This window comes from Chiloscyllium plagiosum, chromosome 22 (assembly GCF_004010195.1).
Source record: "Chiloscyllium plagiosum isolate BGI_BamShark_2017 chromosome 22, ASM401019v2, whole genome shotgun sequence".
Lineage (NCBI taxonomy): Eukaryota > Metazoa > Chordata > Chondrichthyes > Orectolobiformes > Hemiscylliidae > Chiloscyllium > Chiloscyllium plagiosum.
Genome location: NC_057731.1, coordinates 18,927,140 through 18,940,573, shown reverse-complemented (window position 1 = coordinate 18,940,573; position 13,434 = coordinate 18,927,140). Strand labels below are relative to the sequence as shown.

The following is a 13,434-nucleotide window of genomic DNA, read 5'->3' as shown; positions in this document are numbered from 1 at the left end:
AAGATTTGCTTTCCCAAAATGCAGCACCTCTCATTTATCTGAATTAAACTCCATCTGACACTTCTCAGCCCATTGGCCGATCTGGTCCAGATCCTGTTGTAATCTGAGGTAACCCTCTTTGCTGTCCACTACACCTCCAATTTTGGTGTCATCTGCAAACTTACTAACTGTACCTCTTACACTCCATCCAAATCATTTATGTAAATGACAAAAAGTAGAGGGCCCAGCACCGATCCTTGTGGCACTCCACTGGTCACAGGCCTCCAGTCTGAAAAACAACCCTCCACCACCACCCTCTGTCTTCTACCTTTGAGCCAGTTCTGTATCCAAATGGCTAGTTTTCCCTGTATTCCATGAGATCTAACCTTGCTAATCAGTCTCCCATGGGGAATCTTGTCAAGCGCCTTACTGAAGTCCATATAGATCACATCTACTGCTCTGCCCTCATCAATCTTCTTTGTTACTTCATCAAAAACCTCAATCAAGTTTGTGAGACATGATTTCCCACGCACAAAGCCACATTGCCTTTCCAAATACATGCACATCCTGTCCCTCAGGATTCCCTCCAACAACTTGCCCACTACCGAGGTCAGGCTCACTGGTCTATAGTTCCCTGGCTGGCCACCCTTCTTAAACAGTGGCACCACGTTTGCCAACCTCCAGTCTTCCGGCACTTCACCTGTGACTATCGATGATACAAATATCTCAGCAAGAGGCCCAGCAATCACTTCTCTAGCTTCCCACAGAGTTCTCGGGTACACTTGATCAGGTCCTGGGGATTTATCCACCTTTAACCGAATAGTTATGTGCTACCTTGTTTTGTAAGGGACAGGGAAGTGTGTCTGTGGTTGTGGTGCTATCTGTTTGTCTGATGCGCCTACCATGGCTGGCAGTATGTGCAAACTGAGAGATGTAGATGTGAGTCTCACAGCAGTACTCAGTGTGTGAGGATGGAGACTGTTTCCACACTGTAAGTAATCTAATCTAAACTGTGATTGGTATGGTCATGCATGATATAGAATTCTGACATTAGGGAAACAGGGTTGGTGAATGGGGTGGCTAGAAGTTAATGGTTCTTCAGAAAAGACTTAACCTTTGAAGATACATTCAATCCAATTGAGTGGTTTGTTTTGAGACCATTAAACTGCTTATTGCTACTGAGTTCTAAAGGCATGATTGCCTGTATTAACTCCCATTATCTTTTTAGCTCCTGCCCAGAGTGTCCGCGGCCCACTCTTGCATTACAGCCTCTAGTGTTACAGCATGTTTGACAGCAATGTTCCCCTCTAAGTGGTGCTAACCTGGTCGAAATCTGGGGAAATCGCTGAGATGTACAACTTTATTTTTTTCTTTATCAACTTGTTGAGATATGTTATGATAGAACTCTGGGGCAGGTCAGGCTTGGATTTGGATCTACTGGGTAGGAGGGACCTTCTGTACCTGAGGATCTCAATTGTCATTATATTCATCAGCCGGTTAGGGCATGTTATGACAGACAGGTGGGACTTGAATCGAAACCTTCTGTGCCACAAGTAGACATATTAACAGTGGGCAGATTGTACTGTAATGGAAATTATGGGGGAAGAGGGTTGCTGCTCCCGGAGTCCGATCCTATTCCCAGCCCCGCGCCCCCGCTTCCTGTGCTATCTAACCTGGCGATGCCTCTCCGGGTCCAATAGTGGGGTTTACCTGTGCTAACCCCCGACAATTCTTCAAACGTCAATCACAGGGACTGTGCGCTGGAGGTAGGGAGAAGGAGATGGGAATGGGGAGGAGCTGGGCGGCTGCGGAGTGCGCGGGAGCGGGGTGAAGGGGGTTTCGTGGCCGCACTGTGGCGGCCGAGGCGGGGGCGCAGCTGCTGAAGACGCCTCTCTCTCCCTCTCCCACATCCCCCCCCCCCCCACCCCGGCTCCGGATCCCGCTCCCTGCCGCTGCCTCTCCCGGCGGGAACGGAGCTGCAGACTCTATGGTGCGGCTTGTGCTGCTATTTGGAGATGTTGCCATGACAGCAAGCGTTTAGCAAACTGACCGAGAGAGAGAGAGAGAGAGAATATAAATCTTTCAGCTCCCTCAATCTGGGCTGGTCGGTGGAAAAGGGAGAAGGGAGAGGGGAAGGGGGAGGTTGGAGGGGGATATTATATCAGTGACCGAGAAATCTTTCCCATGACTGTGTGAAGAGCGAGTTCCGCAGCGGGAGGGGAAAAAAACTGCACGAACATGACATGAATTAATGGTTTTTTTTGTTTTCTTTTTAAAAGTGTTCTCTGCTGAGCATTCCCTCTGAAGAGGCACGGCTGCACTGACTTGTTTTTTTTTGCCTGTTCTCAATAAAAACAGGTTGTAATCGACAAGGGAGACAGATCTCGACTCAGTTTTTTTTTGTTTTGTTGACTCTGTTCACTACCTCTCCATCAATTCTTCACCCGTCAGATCCCAATTACAGAGAAGCGATGGCTCTGTACTATCATGAAGATGATGATAGGGAGTATTATGAATTTGAACCTCTTCCTACGCTTTTGGAAGATGAGGTAGGTCTGCATTGATGTTCCTGCGGTATTTCAGATCTTTCTTAAGGAGTTCCAGTAGGCTTGGGCCATTGACTAAGTTGCCGGTGCAATGCCTCTATGTAAACACTCCTTGTCGTTCAGCCCCGGGTGGAATTAATCCAAATGCTCAGTCCTTCGATGACTGGAAATTGATCGGCCTCTAGGCCAGGCAGTGAATTTGCGCGACTCCAGCCACTTGTAACCCGCAACTCAACTTTAATTGATTAGACAAACTTACAGGAGCGGTTAATGGAAAAATGTTATCTGGTAAAAATACCCTCAATGCTCGAGCTGCCTCGTTTGTCAGAAATCTTCCAATTTTGAAAAATGTATTATCTGTCAACTCGTAAGCAGTCGTCAGTCATAATTAACAAAACAGCACCAATAATCAAGTCGAACAGTTAGCTTGAATATTACCTGGTCTGTAATATATAGATGCTTTATGCAATGACCATTGATTTGTTTTTGAGGTAATCGACAAAGTTGCAGTTGATGTGCATCTCAGGCTCAAATGAACACTGCAGAATGATGATGCTTCTCATTTTGAAATAGGTCATTGCGAAATAGTGGTTAAATATGCATTGCAACTATTAAAGACTGGAGGGATATAATACAGTTTCTGTAATGGTTTGAACGGGACTTTTCATTTTCCAATTGTAACATTTTCACAACAAATGGCGGGGGTGGGGGGAAGGGGGGAATGATGGAGGAAGCTGGCATTAATAAAAGATTTATCGCTAAGCTAACATAGAAGAACGTTCCAGAGTATTAGATTATGATTGAATCCATATGGATACAGTTAAGAAGCCGGAAGGCAATGATACGGTTGCAAGTATGTTACTACCCACCAAACAGTGGAGATAAAGTCAATGGGGAGATCTTCAAAGGGTTCATTAAGATATACAAGAACCATGGGGTAATAAAATTGGTGATGTCAGAAAATAAACTGGGTTAAACTAATGTAATTCTTCAAAGTGAAGCATACTTCAAATGCACCCTGAACTGCATTCTAGATCATGATTTTTCTTGTCGAACAAGAAGCTAACAGTTGCTTGATTTAATTCTGGAAAATTTGACACAGAAAGCATTGGCAAGCTGAGGGCATTAGACTGTAAAAAGGCAAAATGCAGTGCTTTAAGAAATAAAGTCACCCAAACTAGTTTTTGCAAGTTGGTTAGCAAATAGTAGTGATAGGGAATCTTTAAATATGAGATTGCACAAATACATAATAGATGCAATTATATAAATGAAGGAAGTGGCGCGTCAAATGAAAAGCATTCTAGAGATAAATAGTACAATTAACCTAAAGCTAAAAAGGAAACGGAATCAAACTATGGTCAACAATGCCAATGAAAACCACCAAGAATGTAGAAAGTGTCATAGGAAGATGAAAGGAAGCTTGGATGGGCAGAAAGGACGAGTACATCATACTATATGAATTTGCAAGCACATTAAAGCAGTGAAATGAAACACCATAGCTAGTGGTCCTTGCACAAAATGAAATGAACAAAAAGGATTTTGTAGTTTGTTTTCATCCATGTTGTTTCATTTAAGATAACTTGAAGTGGTTACACGATGTTAATCTAATATTGTGGTCTATAAAACATTAACTTCTTAAAATTTACTTTAATGTTTGATATTGTCCAGATGTATTGGAGCTGTATATTTGGACTGGAGTGTTGGACGTTATGGTACATAAATTGAGTTGCAGCAATAAACATAGCGATTAAGGGGAAGGTGGGGGTGCAGTAGCATAAATATGTAATTTCCTGACTCTGTCCTTCACTACAATGTACTTTGATGTTTTAAAGAAAAATATAATTTTTATTGCTCTGTGGTGATTTTCAAGGAGATCTGAGATCCCAAAGATGGTAGCTATGAGGAAGAATAGTTTTGTTAGAAAATTGCAAGAACAAATGATTGTTTTCAGTGCTGTTGGTCAAACCATAATGCCTGATAATTTGGTTTCCTTTTGCATATGAAATCATTTTGAATTATATTTAAATCATAATTATGCAATGTAGCTAGCTATGGCTTAATAGGTTAGTTTGTGACATATACAACACATTACAAAGCAATATTGCACACAACATATTGGTGTGCCAAAAGATCTTTCAAATGATCCAAAAACCAAAGTCACTGTTTGAAAACACTGAAAGGATTATTTTAGTTCTCTGTGGTGGCCAAGATCAGCTACCCATTGTATGCCATGCAGTTAAAATCAGACACTTATAATGGGGCACACCGGCTCATTGTCTGAGTGGGGTAAAAGTTATCACTTCCTTATAACTCTGTTGTTATTAATTCCATCTCTTCCTGTGGTTGATATGCCGTGTTCATCCACAAGTAACTTGTCCGCTGGTGTTATCAGTAAAATTTATGGCTGCAGCCAAGATCGCCTGAAATCAGTTTTGTGATTTGTTATCAAAGTCCAACATATCTATGAAAGATTAAAAAGGAAGGAACCAAATGTTGATCATTTGTACTGTGCATTCAACTTGAAAAATCATTTTCTTGACATTATGACTCTGGACTTTGAAGGCATGAAAGTTTTCACTTGACTTATTAGTATCTATTTCACTGCGTGACTCCATTTTAGAAGTAGTGTGCAGTTTTGCTGTATATTCAGTTCCTTTTCTGCATTTTGGTAGAACCAGTGAGTCTCCCAACTGTTCTGTCTATCAGCACTTGATCGGATGTGGATGATGCCTTATCAAAGAGTTTCCTGTGTTATGTAGGAAGACCCTGGAATTAAAAAAACTTAATGCAACAGTCTCATTCACAGTGCTGGACAAAGCAGACAGAATTAAGGTTGAACACTTTAATTACATTTTAAACATTAGCTACAATTCAGTCAATGCTTGCTTAGAAAATCTGAATTATGACATGCAAAATATTCAGTTAGTATTATATGCATGACTTAAGCAGTCCCTTCATAAGGTACATTCTTCTCTTTGCTCTCATGGGCTGCCATTTTTCCCAATTTGCATCTGTAATTTCATTACAGCTACTAGGAATAGTGCTAATGCCAAGGCACATGATGTAAGGCACACAAAAATGGAAAGCCAATGCAAATAAGAAAGTGAGTGATGTGGAGAGAGAGAGAGAGAGAGAGAGAGAGAGACAGGAGGGAAGAGAGGGAGAGGAAGGGAGAAAGTGAGGAGGCAAGACAGAGAGGGTGGGAGAAAAAGAGGGAGAGAGGAAGAGAGAAAGTGAGACAGTGAGAGAGATAGCGAGAGAAAGAGAGATGTGGATGTGTTTCTGCATCCTCCTACATAACCCACATTCATGACCAGATGTCCATCATGACTAATGCTGTCACTTTTCACTTGTTACTGCTTGACTTTTCTATGACAATTCTTTTCTTTCATTGCTAACACAAAGTTATATTTGATACCTCATAGATTCAATTGTTTCACACATTGCTTTACTCTTTAGTTCTTTGCTTTAGAACATTGAAATGTTTAGTCTGACAATTCTGTGCTGCTGCTTCCTATCAGCAGACTGCTAAACATAGCGTTGGGAAGCTGAATTTCTGAAATGCAGCGAATGTAGCTGTGACTGTATAACAATGACTGTAAACCTAATCCTGTTGTTATGCTGCAGTACCAAACATTTACTACTGCCTTATGACAGCATACACAAAATGTTGACCAAAGTGCCATGTATGCCTGAACTTTTATCTTCCCTGTCATTAAATGACAGAAAAACAGTCAACATTCAGAAAGATAAATGAATTAACTCTGATTCAGTTTGTAATGAATCAATATTGCATTTTTGTTATTATAACTTAGCATTCAGGTGTATTGCTAGGATAATCATTATTTTTCATTTATTCAGTTGCAGGATCCTAGCAGGGCCAAAACTTATTGCTCAATCCTAATAGCCCTTGAGCAGATAGTTGCATCTTCTTGAACTGCTGAAGTCCATGTGGTGTAGGAACTCCCACATGGAGTGCACAGTGTTCGGATGGAAGTTCCAGGATATTGGTCTTGTGAAGGATCAACAAAATAGTCCCAAGTGAGGATAGTGTAGAGTTTCCAGAGGAACTTGCAAATCATGGATTTCCACGCATCTGCTATCCTCACCTTTCTAGGTGTTAGAAATTACAGGTTTGAAAGATGCTGTAGAATGAACCTTGGTTTCTTAATGCAGTAATTCCCTACATGGTATACTTACTGATACTGTCTGACTGTGGTGGAGGATGTGCTTGTTGAAGGTATTGTGACTATCAAGAGAGCTCCTTTTCAGATCTGGTTGAGCTTCTTTAATTCTTTTGACCTGAAACTCAGAGTATTTTGTAGATGGTGAACAGGCTTTTGGGAGATAGGAGGTGAGTTATGTGCCTCAGAAGTTCTAAACTCTGACCTGCTGTTTAAGTTACAGTATTCATTTTGCTGACCCAATTCAGTTCATGGTCAGCGGTAACCTCAGGTGTTATAGTGGGATGTTCAGTGATGTCAATGTTATTGAAAGTCTATGAGAGATGTCTGCATTCTCTCTTGTTGGAGGAAGTCATTACTGCTCACTTGTGTGAGATAGAGTCATAGAGATGTACAGCATGGAAACATACCCTTCGGTCCAACCTGTCCATGCCGACCAGATATCCCAACCCAATCTAGTCCCACCTGCCAGCACCCGGCCCATATGCCTCCAAACTCTTCCTATTCATATACCCATCCAATAGCCTCTTAAATGTTGCAATTGTACCAGCCTCCACTACTTCCTCTGGCAGCTCAGTCCATACACATACCACCCTCTGTGTGAAAAAGTTGCCCCGTAGGTCTCTTTTATATCTTTCCCCTCTCACCCTAAACCTGTGCCCTCTAGTTCTGGATTCCCCGATCCCAGGGAAAAGACTTTGTCTATTTATCCCATCCATGCCCTTCGTAATTTTGCAAACCTCTATAAGGTCACCCCTCAGTCTCCGACACTCCAGGGAAAACAGCCCCAGCCTGTTCAGCCTCTCCCTGTAGCTCAGATCCTCCAACCCTGGCAACATCCTTGTAAATCTTTTCTGAACCCTTTCAAGTTTCACAACATCAAGCCTGAATTTTGCTGTACGTAGACATAACCTAGATTGTCCATATGGCACCATATTTTAAATATCAATTGGAATATTTTGATCAAGGAACCAGGTTACAAGATAAAAAAAAGGAAGGGGCGCACTAGACACATATCAAACTTAAAAGGTTTTAGTTACCAAAGAAAAAGCTGAGTCTTTTCCACTGTAGAAGACAAAAGGCTAGGAGGTGATTTGACTGAAATCTTTAAAATGTGAAGACATTAGATTGTTTGAATTATGAAACTTAAGTAGGCAGAGGAGATGCATATAATTTACGGAGTACAGAAGCAGGTTAGATGTAAATAACTCTTTTTGTGGAGGGGCAGGCAACCTTGTGGGAAATAAAGTTGACGACTTCACTGCAAGTTTTTATTGGGGAGCCAGATGAATTTCTAGTTATGAATAATATTGCAGTTTATTAAATGTAGATTAAACATTACTCATTGTGTCTCATTTATGTTCATTAGTGTCAGAGAGAATTTCCCAGAATCTTTTAATTCTTCAACATAGTTGTGGGATTTCCTCAGGGCTTTTATAGCTCCTTAACAATGTCTAATTAGGAACAAGATTAGGCCATTCAGCACATCATCTTGCCCCATCATTCTAGATCATAGCTGAGCATCTACTCCTTCACTATCTTCATATCTCTTAATGTCATGCGTCTCCAGGAATCTGTCAATATCTGTCCTGAATGTGATCAATGATTGAGCTTCCACTGCCCTCTGGAGTAGACACTTTCAAAGATTCATCAGTTTCTGAGTGAAGAAATTCCTCCTCATCTCAGTGGCCAGCTCCTTATCCAGAGATCATGTCCCTGTTTCTAGAGTTCACCAATTGGGAGACTTCCTATCTATATCTACTCTGTTGTGATTTTTTGAGAATTTCAATATGGTCACCCCTTGCTCTTTGAAACTTTAGAGCAAATATGCCAAAATCTCTGCTATATCTCCCCTGAAGACAATCCTGCTACTCCAGGGATTAATCTGGTGAACGACTGTTACACTCCCTCTATGGCAAGCAGATCCTTCTTTAAATAAGGAGACTCAAACTATACATAGTAGTCTAGATGAAATCTCACCAAGATGCCATGCTACTGCACCACGATATTTTCAGTTTTGACTCACATCTCCTTGAACGCCAACACAGTGTTTACCTTTATAATTGTTTGCTTTGCCTGTATGCTTGCATTTGTGATTCATACACAAGCATAGCCCAATCCCTTTGGATACCTGTACTTCTTAAACTTTCACTATTTAAGAAATATTCTGCCCTTCTGTTTTTCTTCCACCAAAGTGAATCACTTCACATTTATTTTTCACATTATATTCCAATGTCATATTCTGGTCCCTATGATAAGCCTGTCCAAGTCCTCTTAAAGTTTTCTTGTACCCTTCTCACAACTTACATTCCCACAAGGTTTGGTATCACCAGTTAATTTGAAACAGCCCAAACATCCAAATCATTTATGTCGATTGTAAATAGTTATGGACCTGGCAATGACTCTTGTGGTATTCTGCGATTTAATGGCATCCCATCCTGAGAATGATCCATTTATTCTAACTGTCTGCTTTTTGTCTGTTAACCAATTCTCAATTTGTAATATAATGCTTGTAACAATAGTAATATATTCCTTTGAATCCCTTGCACTATGATTTACTAAACTTATCTTTTAGTAAATCAGTGTCTTTTGAACATTCAAATACATGACATCCATTGGTTCTCCTTTGTTTATGTTACAACTAACTACGGGGAGATGATGGCCTAGTGGTATTATCGCTGGACTGTTAATCCAGAAACCCAGATAATGTTCTAGACACCCAGGTTTGAATCTACCATGGCAGATGGTAGAATTTGAATTCAATATAAATCTAGAGTTAAGAGTCTAATGATGATCATTAATCCATTGCTGATTGTAGGAAAAACCCATCTGGATCACTCATGCCCTTTTGGGAAGTAAAATGCCGTCTTTATCTGGTCACATTTGACTCCATATCCACAGCAAAGTGCATCTTAACTGCTCTCTGGGCAATTAGGGATGGGCAATAAATACTGGTCTGGTCAATGCCTGGCCTCACCCCATGAACGAATAAAATAAAACTAATATCCTTTAAAAACTCGAAAAAAGATTGTCAGCCATGATTCCCTTTCATGAATCCACATTGACTCTCCTCAGTTTTGCCACTTATTTATTAATGTCCAGTTATCAAATCCTTTAGAGTAGATTCTAAAAGTTTTTCTGCTGTGAATGTCATGCGCAAAAGCCTGTAGTTCTCCCTTCTATCTCATTTTCCTTTTAAAAACAGTGGAGTTACATCTACTGCTTTCCAGTCAGCAGGAATCTTTCTAGAAGATATAGAATTATATCACCAATGCTTGAGAATTGGTTAATAGACAAAAAGCAGACAGTATGAATAAATGGATTATTCTCAACATGGCACTATTACTAGTTCTGCTATGACTTGTACTCTCTGGAATGAAACTTTTCTGGTCCAGGATATTTATCCACCCTCCACTAAGCTAATTTTCAAATACTACCTCTGTACTAATAGTTACTATTTTTACACATCAATTATGTGAGCCTGTTGGTCACCTGGTATTTCTGGAAGACTTTCTGCATTGTCTCCATGAAGTCAGACACAAAACAACTGCTTAATTTCTCTGCCAATTCCCTGTTCTCCACTATAAAGTCTCCTGTATTGAGCCACATTGATCATTGGCTAATAATTTTCATTTCACATATCATTAGAAATGTTTGCAGTTCACCTGATAGTCCTTGTGACCTTATCCCTTATAAACATCTTGGTCCTAATTTGCTTGGTAATAAATTGCTCCCAATCATCAGGTTTATCTGACATTCTAATAAGTCACTCATTTGACCTAATGCAGTCTTTAACTTCTTTTGCTAACCATGGCTAACTCATGTTTTTTGGTTGACTGCCTATGTCTCAGAGGAATGTACATTGGGGTTATGATGCTGTATTGCTCTATGACAACTTATGGCAGCTTGATGGGTCAGCTTGTTTTACTCCATCATTGCTATTCATTCGTATATCATTCCCCTTCCCAATTTCCCTCATCCGAACCCTCACTTGTAGATTTAGCAATCTATTCAGTTGTGAAGCTTGAACAAAATTCAGATTCGGATTGATAAGTGGCAAGTAACATTTTCATTCAAAAAAAAAATCTTTATTAGCATTCATTCCCTCCACCATTGTAATACCATGATAGCAATGATTTCAGATATACTGCAGCAACTCACTAAGGCTCCTTCAACAGCATCTTCTAAGCCTGCGATCTCTGCTACCTGGAAGGGCAATACAAGATGCATGAGCGCACAGCTGATCCAAGGCTCCATGCACAGTGATTGACATCAGCACACCGATCTTGACATTGACTTCCGGTTGCTGAAATTGCTACCCTGTACAGACCTTGGAGCTCTCCGCAGATGGCAAGAACTTTGAGGGAACCTTACCAGCTGGTGTCCCTCCAAGCCATACATCCTTCTATCTTGGAACTACTTCACTGTCACTGAGTCAAAATCCTGGAATTCCCTTCTAAATATAGCACTGAGAGTGTACCTCCACCACATAAACTGTATCAGTTCAAGAAGACAGCTCACCACCACCTTCTCAAGGGTGATTAGGGATGGGCAGCACATTGCTGGTCTAGCCAGTAATGCCTATATCCTATATAAACAAAAACAAAAGTCAGTGCCAATGTATTGTCGTATCTGTACTAAAGAATATGTTATCATCAGATCTGAATGGAATTATTGCTATTAGTTAATTGGTAAAATATTATAGTATAGATGCTAAATTTCACTGACTGAATTTGAAAAGAAAAGGACAAAACCTGGATAGAAACTGCAGCAAAATTACTGAAGCAATGGGCAGTGAAGAGTTATATAGAACGTGACAAGGCAAATCATCATAAGAATCTGGAAAACAGTGCCAGGAGTCAGCCATTGGGTCCTTCGAGTCTGCTTTGCCAGTCAGTATGTTTAGGCTGATCATCTAACTCAGCAGCGCATGCCTGCTTTTTCCCCGTAACCTTTGAAAGTTTTAGCCTCAAGAACATCTAACTTCTCCTTGAAAACATTCAATGTTGTAACCTCAACTGCTTTCTGTGGTACAGAATTCCACTAGGTAAAAACAATGACTGCAGATGCTGGAAACCAGAGTCTAGATTAGAGTGGTGCTGGAAAAGCACAGCAGTTCAGGCAGACATCTGAGGAGCAGGGAAATCGATGTTTTGAGCAAAAGCCCTTCATCAGGAATACAGGATTCCACTGTCTGGGTGAAGAAATCTCTCCGCATCTGAGTCCTAAAGAACCTGTATCCTTAAATTGCCACCTGTACTTCTGGACTCCAAAGTCATTGGGAATTTCATTCCTGCATTTACCTGTGACTTTTACTTCATCCTGACAGAAATCTATTCTAGACTTTTACTCCATTAAAGGTGCTGGTTGTTGCCACTCTGTATCATAGAATGGTAGAATCTCTACAGTGCAAAAGTAGGCGATTCGACCCATTAAGTCTTCACCGACCTTCTGAAGACCCCACTCAGACCCACGCTCCTACTGTATAGTCCAGGATTTCCCATGACTAATCCACCGAACCTATACATCCTTGTACACTATGGGGCAATTTGACATGGAGACAGTGAGGTCTGCAGATGCTGGAGTTCAGAGTTGAGAGTGTGTTGCTGGAAAAGCACAGCAGGTCAGGCAGCATCCGAGGAGCAGGAAAATTGATGTTTCGGCCCTTTTGCCTCCAACAGCAGGGTATCTGTACTTGGTATGGCAGTGCTTGTATTAACTCCTTAACATAAAAACTAGATGTAGGTAACATGGTAGTAAGAATTTGACAATGTTGATTACAGCTCCTGATACATAGAAATATTAAAATCAAAGGCACGACAATGTATGGACTAGTATTAAACTACTGGATATGAATTGTAGCATGCTTTCATCAATACTCTCCGGAAGGGGGAGAGTTACCTGGACGCTTTGTTTCAGGAGGCAGTCACACCTGGGATATGAAGTAATTCACATTTAGTTCGTGATCAGGGACATCAGAGTGTGACTGTAAGTGAGGCAGGTAGGGGGAACCTGAGTTCAGGAGTGCAGGAGCCTCAGCCCTTGATCTTGTCCAACAGGTATGAGATTCTTGCTCCCTGGACGGATGAGGAAAAGGGCTCTGGACAGGATGAGCCAGCTGACCATGCCACCATGGTGCAGAAGGCCATTCAAGAGGGGGGAGCAAAAAGACAAGCAGTTGTTACAGGGGATTCTATAATTAGGGGACAGATAGTATCCTTTGCAAGCCGGATAGGGATTCTCACATGGTGTGTTGCCTGCCCGGTGCCAGGGTGCGAGACATCTCCAACCGGCTTGAAAGGATATTGGAGCAGGAGGGGGAGGATCCAGTTGTTGTGGTCCACGTTGGGACTAAGAACATAGGCAAAGCTAGGGTGGAGGACCTGTTTGGGGATTATCAAGCACTAGGAAGGAAATTGAAGTACAGGTCCTCAAGGGTCATAATCTCCGGATTACTGCCCGAGCCACGTGCCAATTGGCATAGGGGTAAGAAAATTAGGGAAGTAAACACGTGGCTAAGGGATTGGTGTGGGAAAGAGGGATTCCATTTCATGGGGCATTGGCATCAGTTTTGGAACCGGGGGTATCTGTACCGTTGAGACGGTCTCCACCTGAACCGATCAGGTACCAATGTTCTAGCGAAGAGGATAAATAGGGTGGTCAGTAGGACTTTAAACTTCTGAGTTGGGAGGAAGGGAAAGTGAAAGTGACAGGGAGTATGGAGT

At 41.3% G+C, this 13,434-nt stretch overlaps 1 protein-coding gene across 10 annotated transcripts in view; it reads left to right on the top strand.

Moving 5' to 3' along the window:
* Window positions 1-1,897: 1,897 nt before the first annotated feature.
* Window positions 1,898-13,434, top strand: part of LOC122561108 (kinase non-catalytic C-lobe domain-containing protein 1) — a 351,506-nt gene continuing 339,969 nt past the window's right edge. For 9 of the 10 annotated variants that reach the window (XR_006314907.1, XR_006314906.1, XR_006314909.1 and 6 more), the window contains exon 1: window positions 1,977-2,528. Coding sequence is in view for 6 of the 10 variants with exons in the window: in XM_043712542.1 (XP_043568477.1) it covers window positions 2,451-2,528 (78 nt within the window). In the remaining 4 variants the exon portion in view is untranslated. The other variant, XM_043712543.1, reaches the window with a different exon arrangement.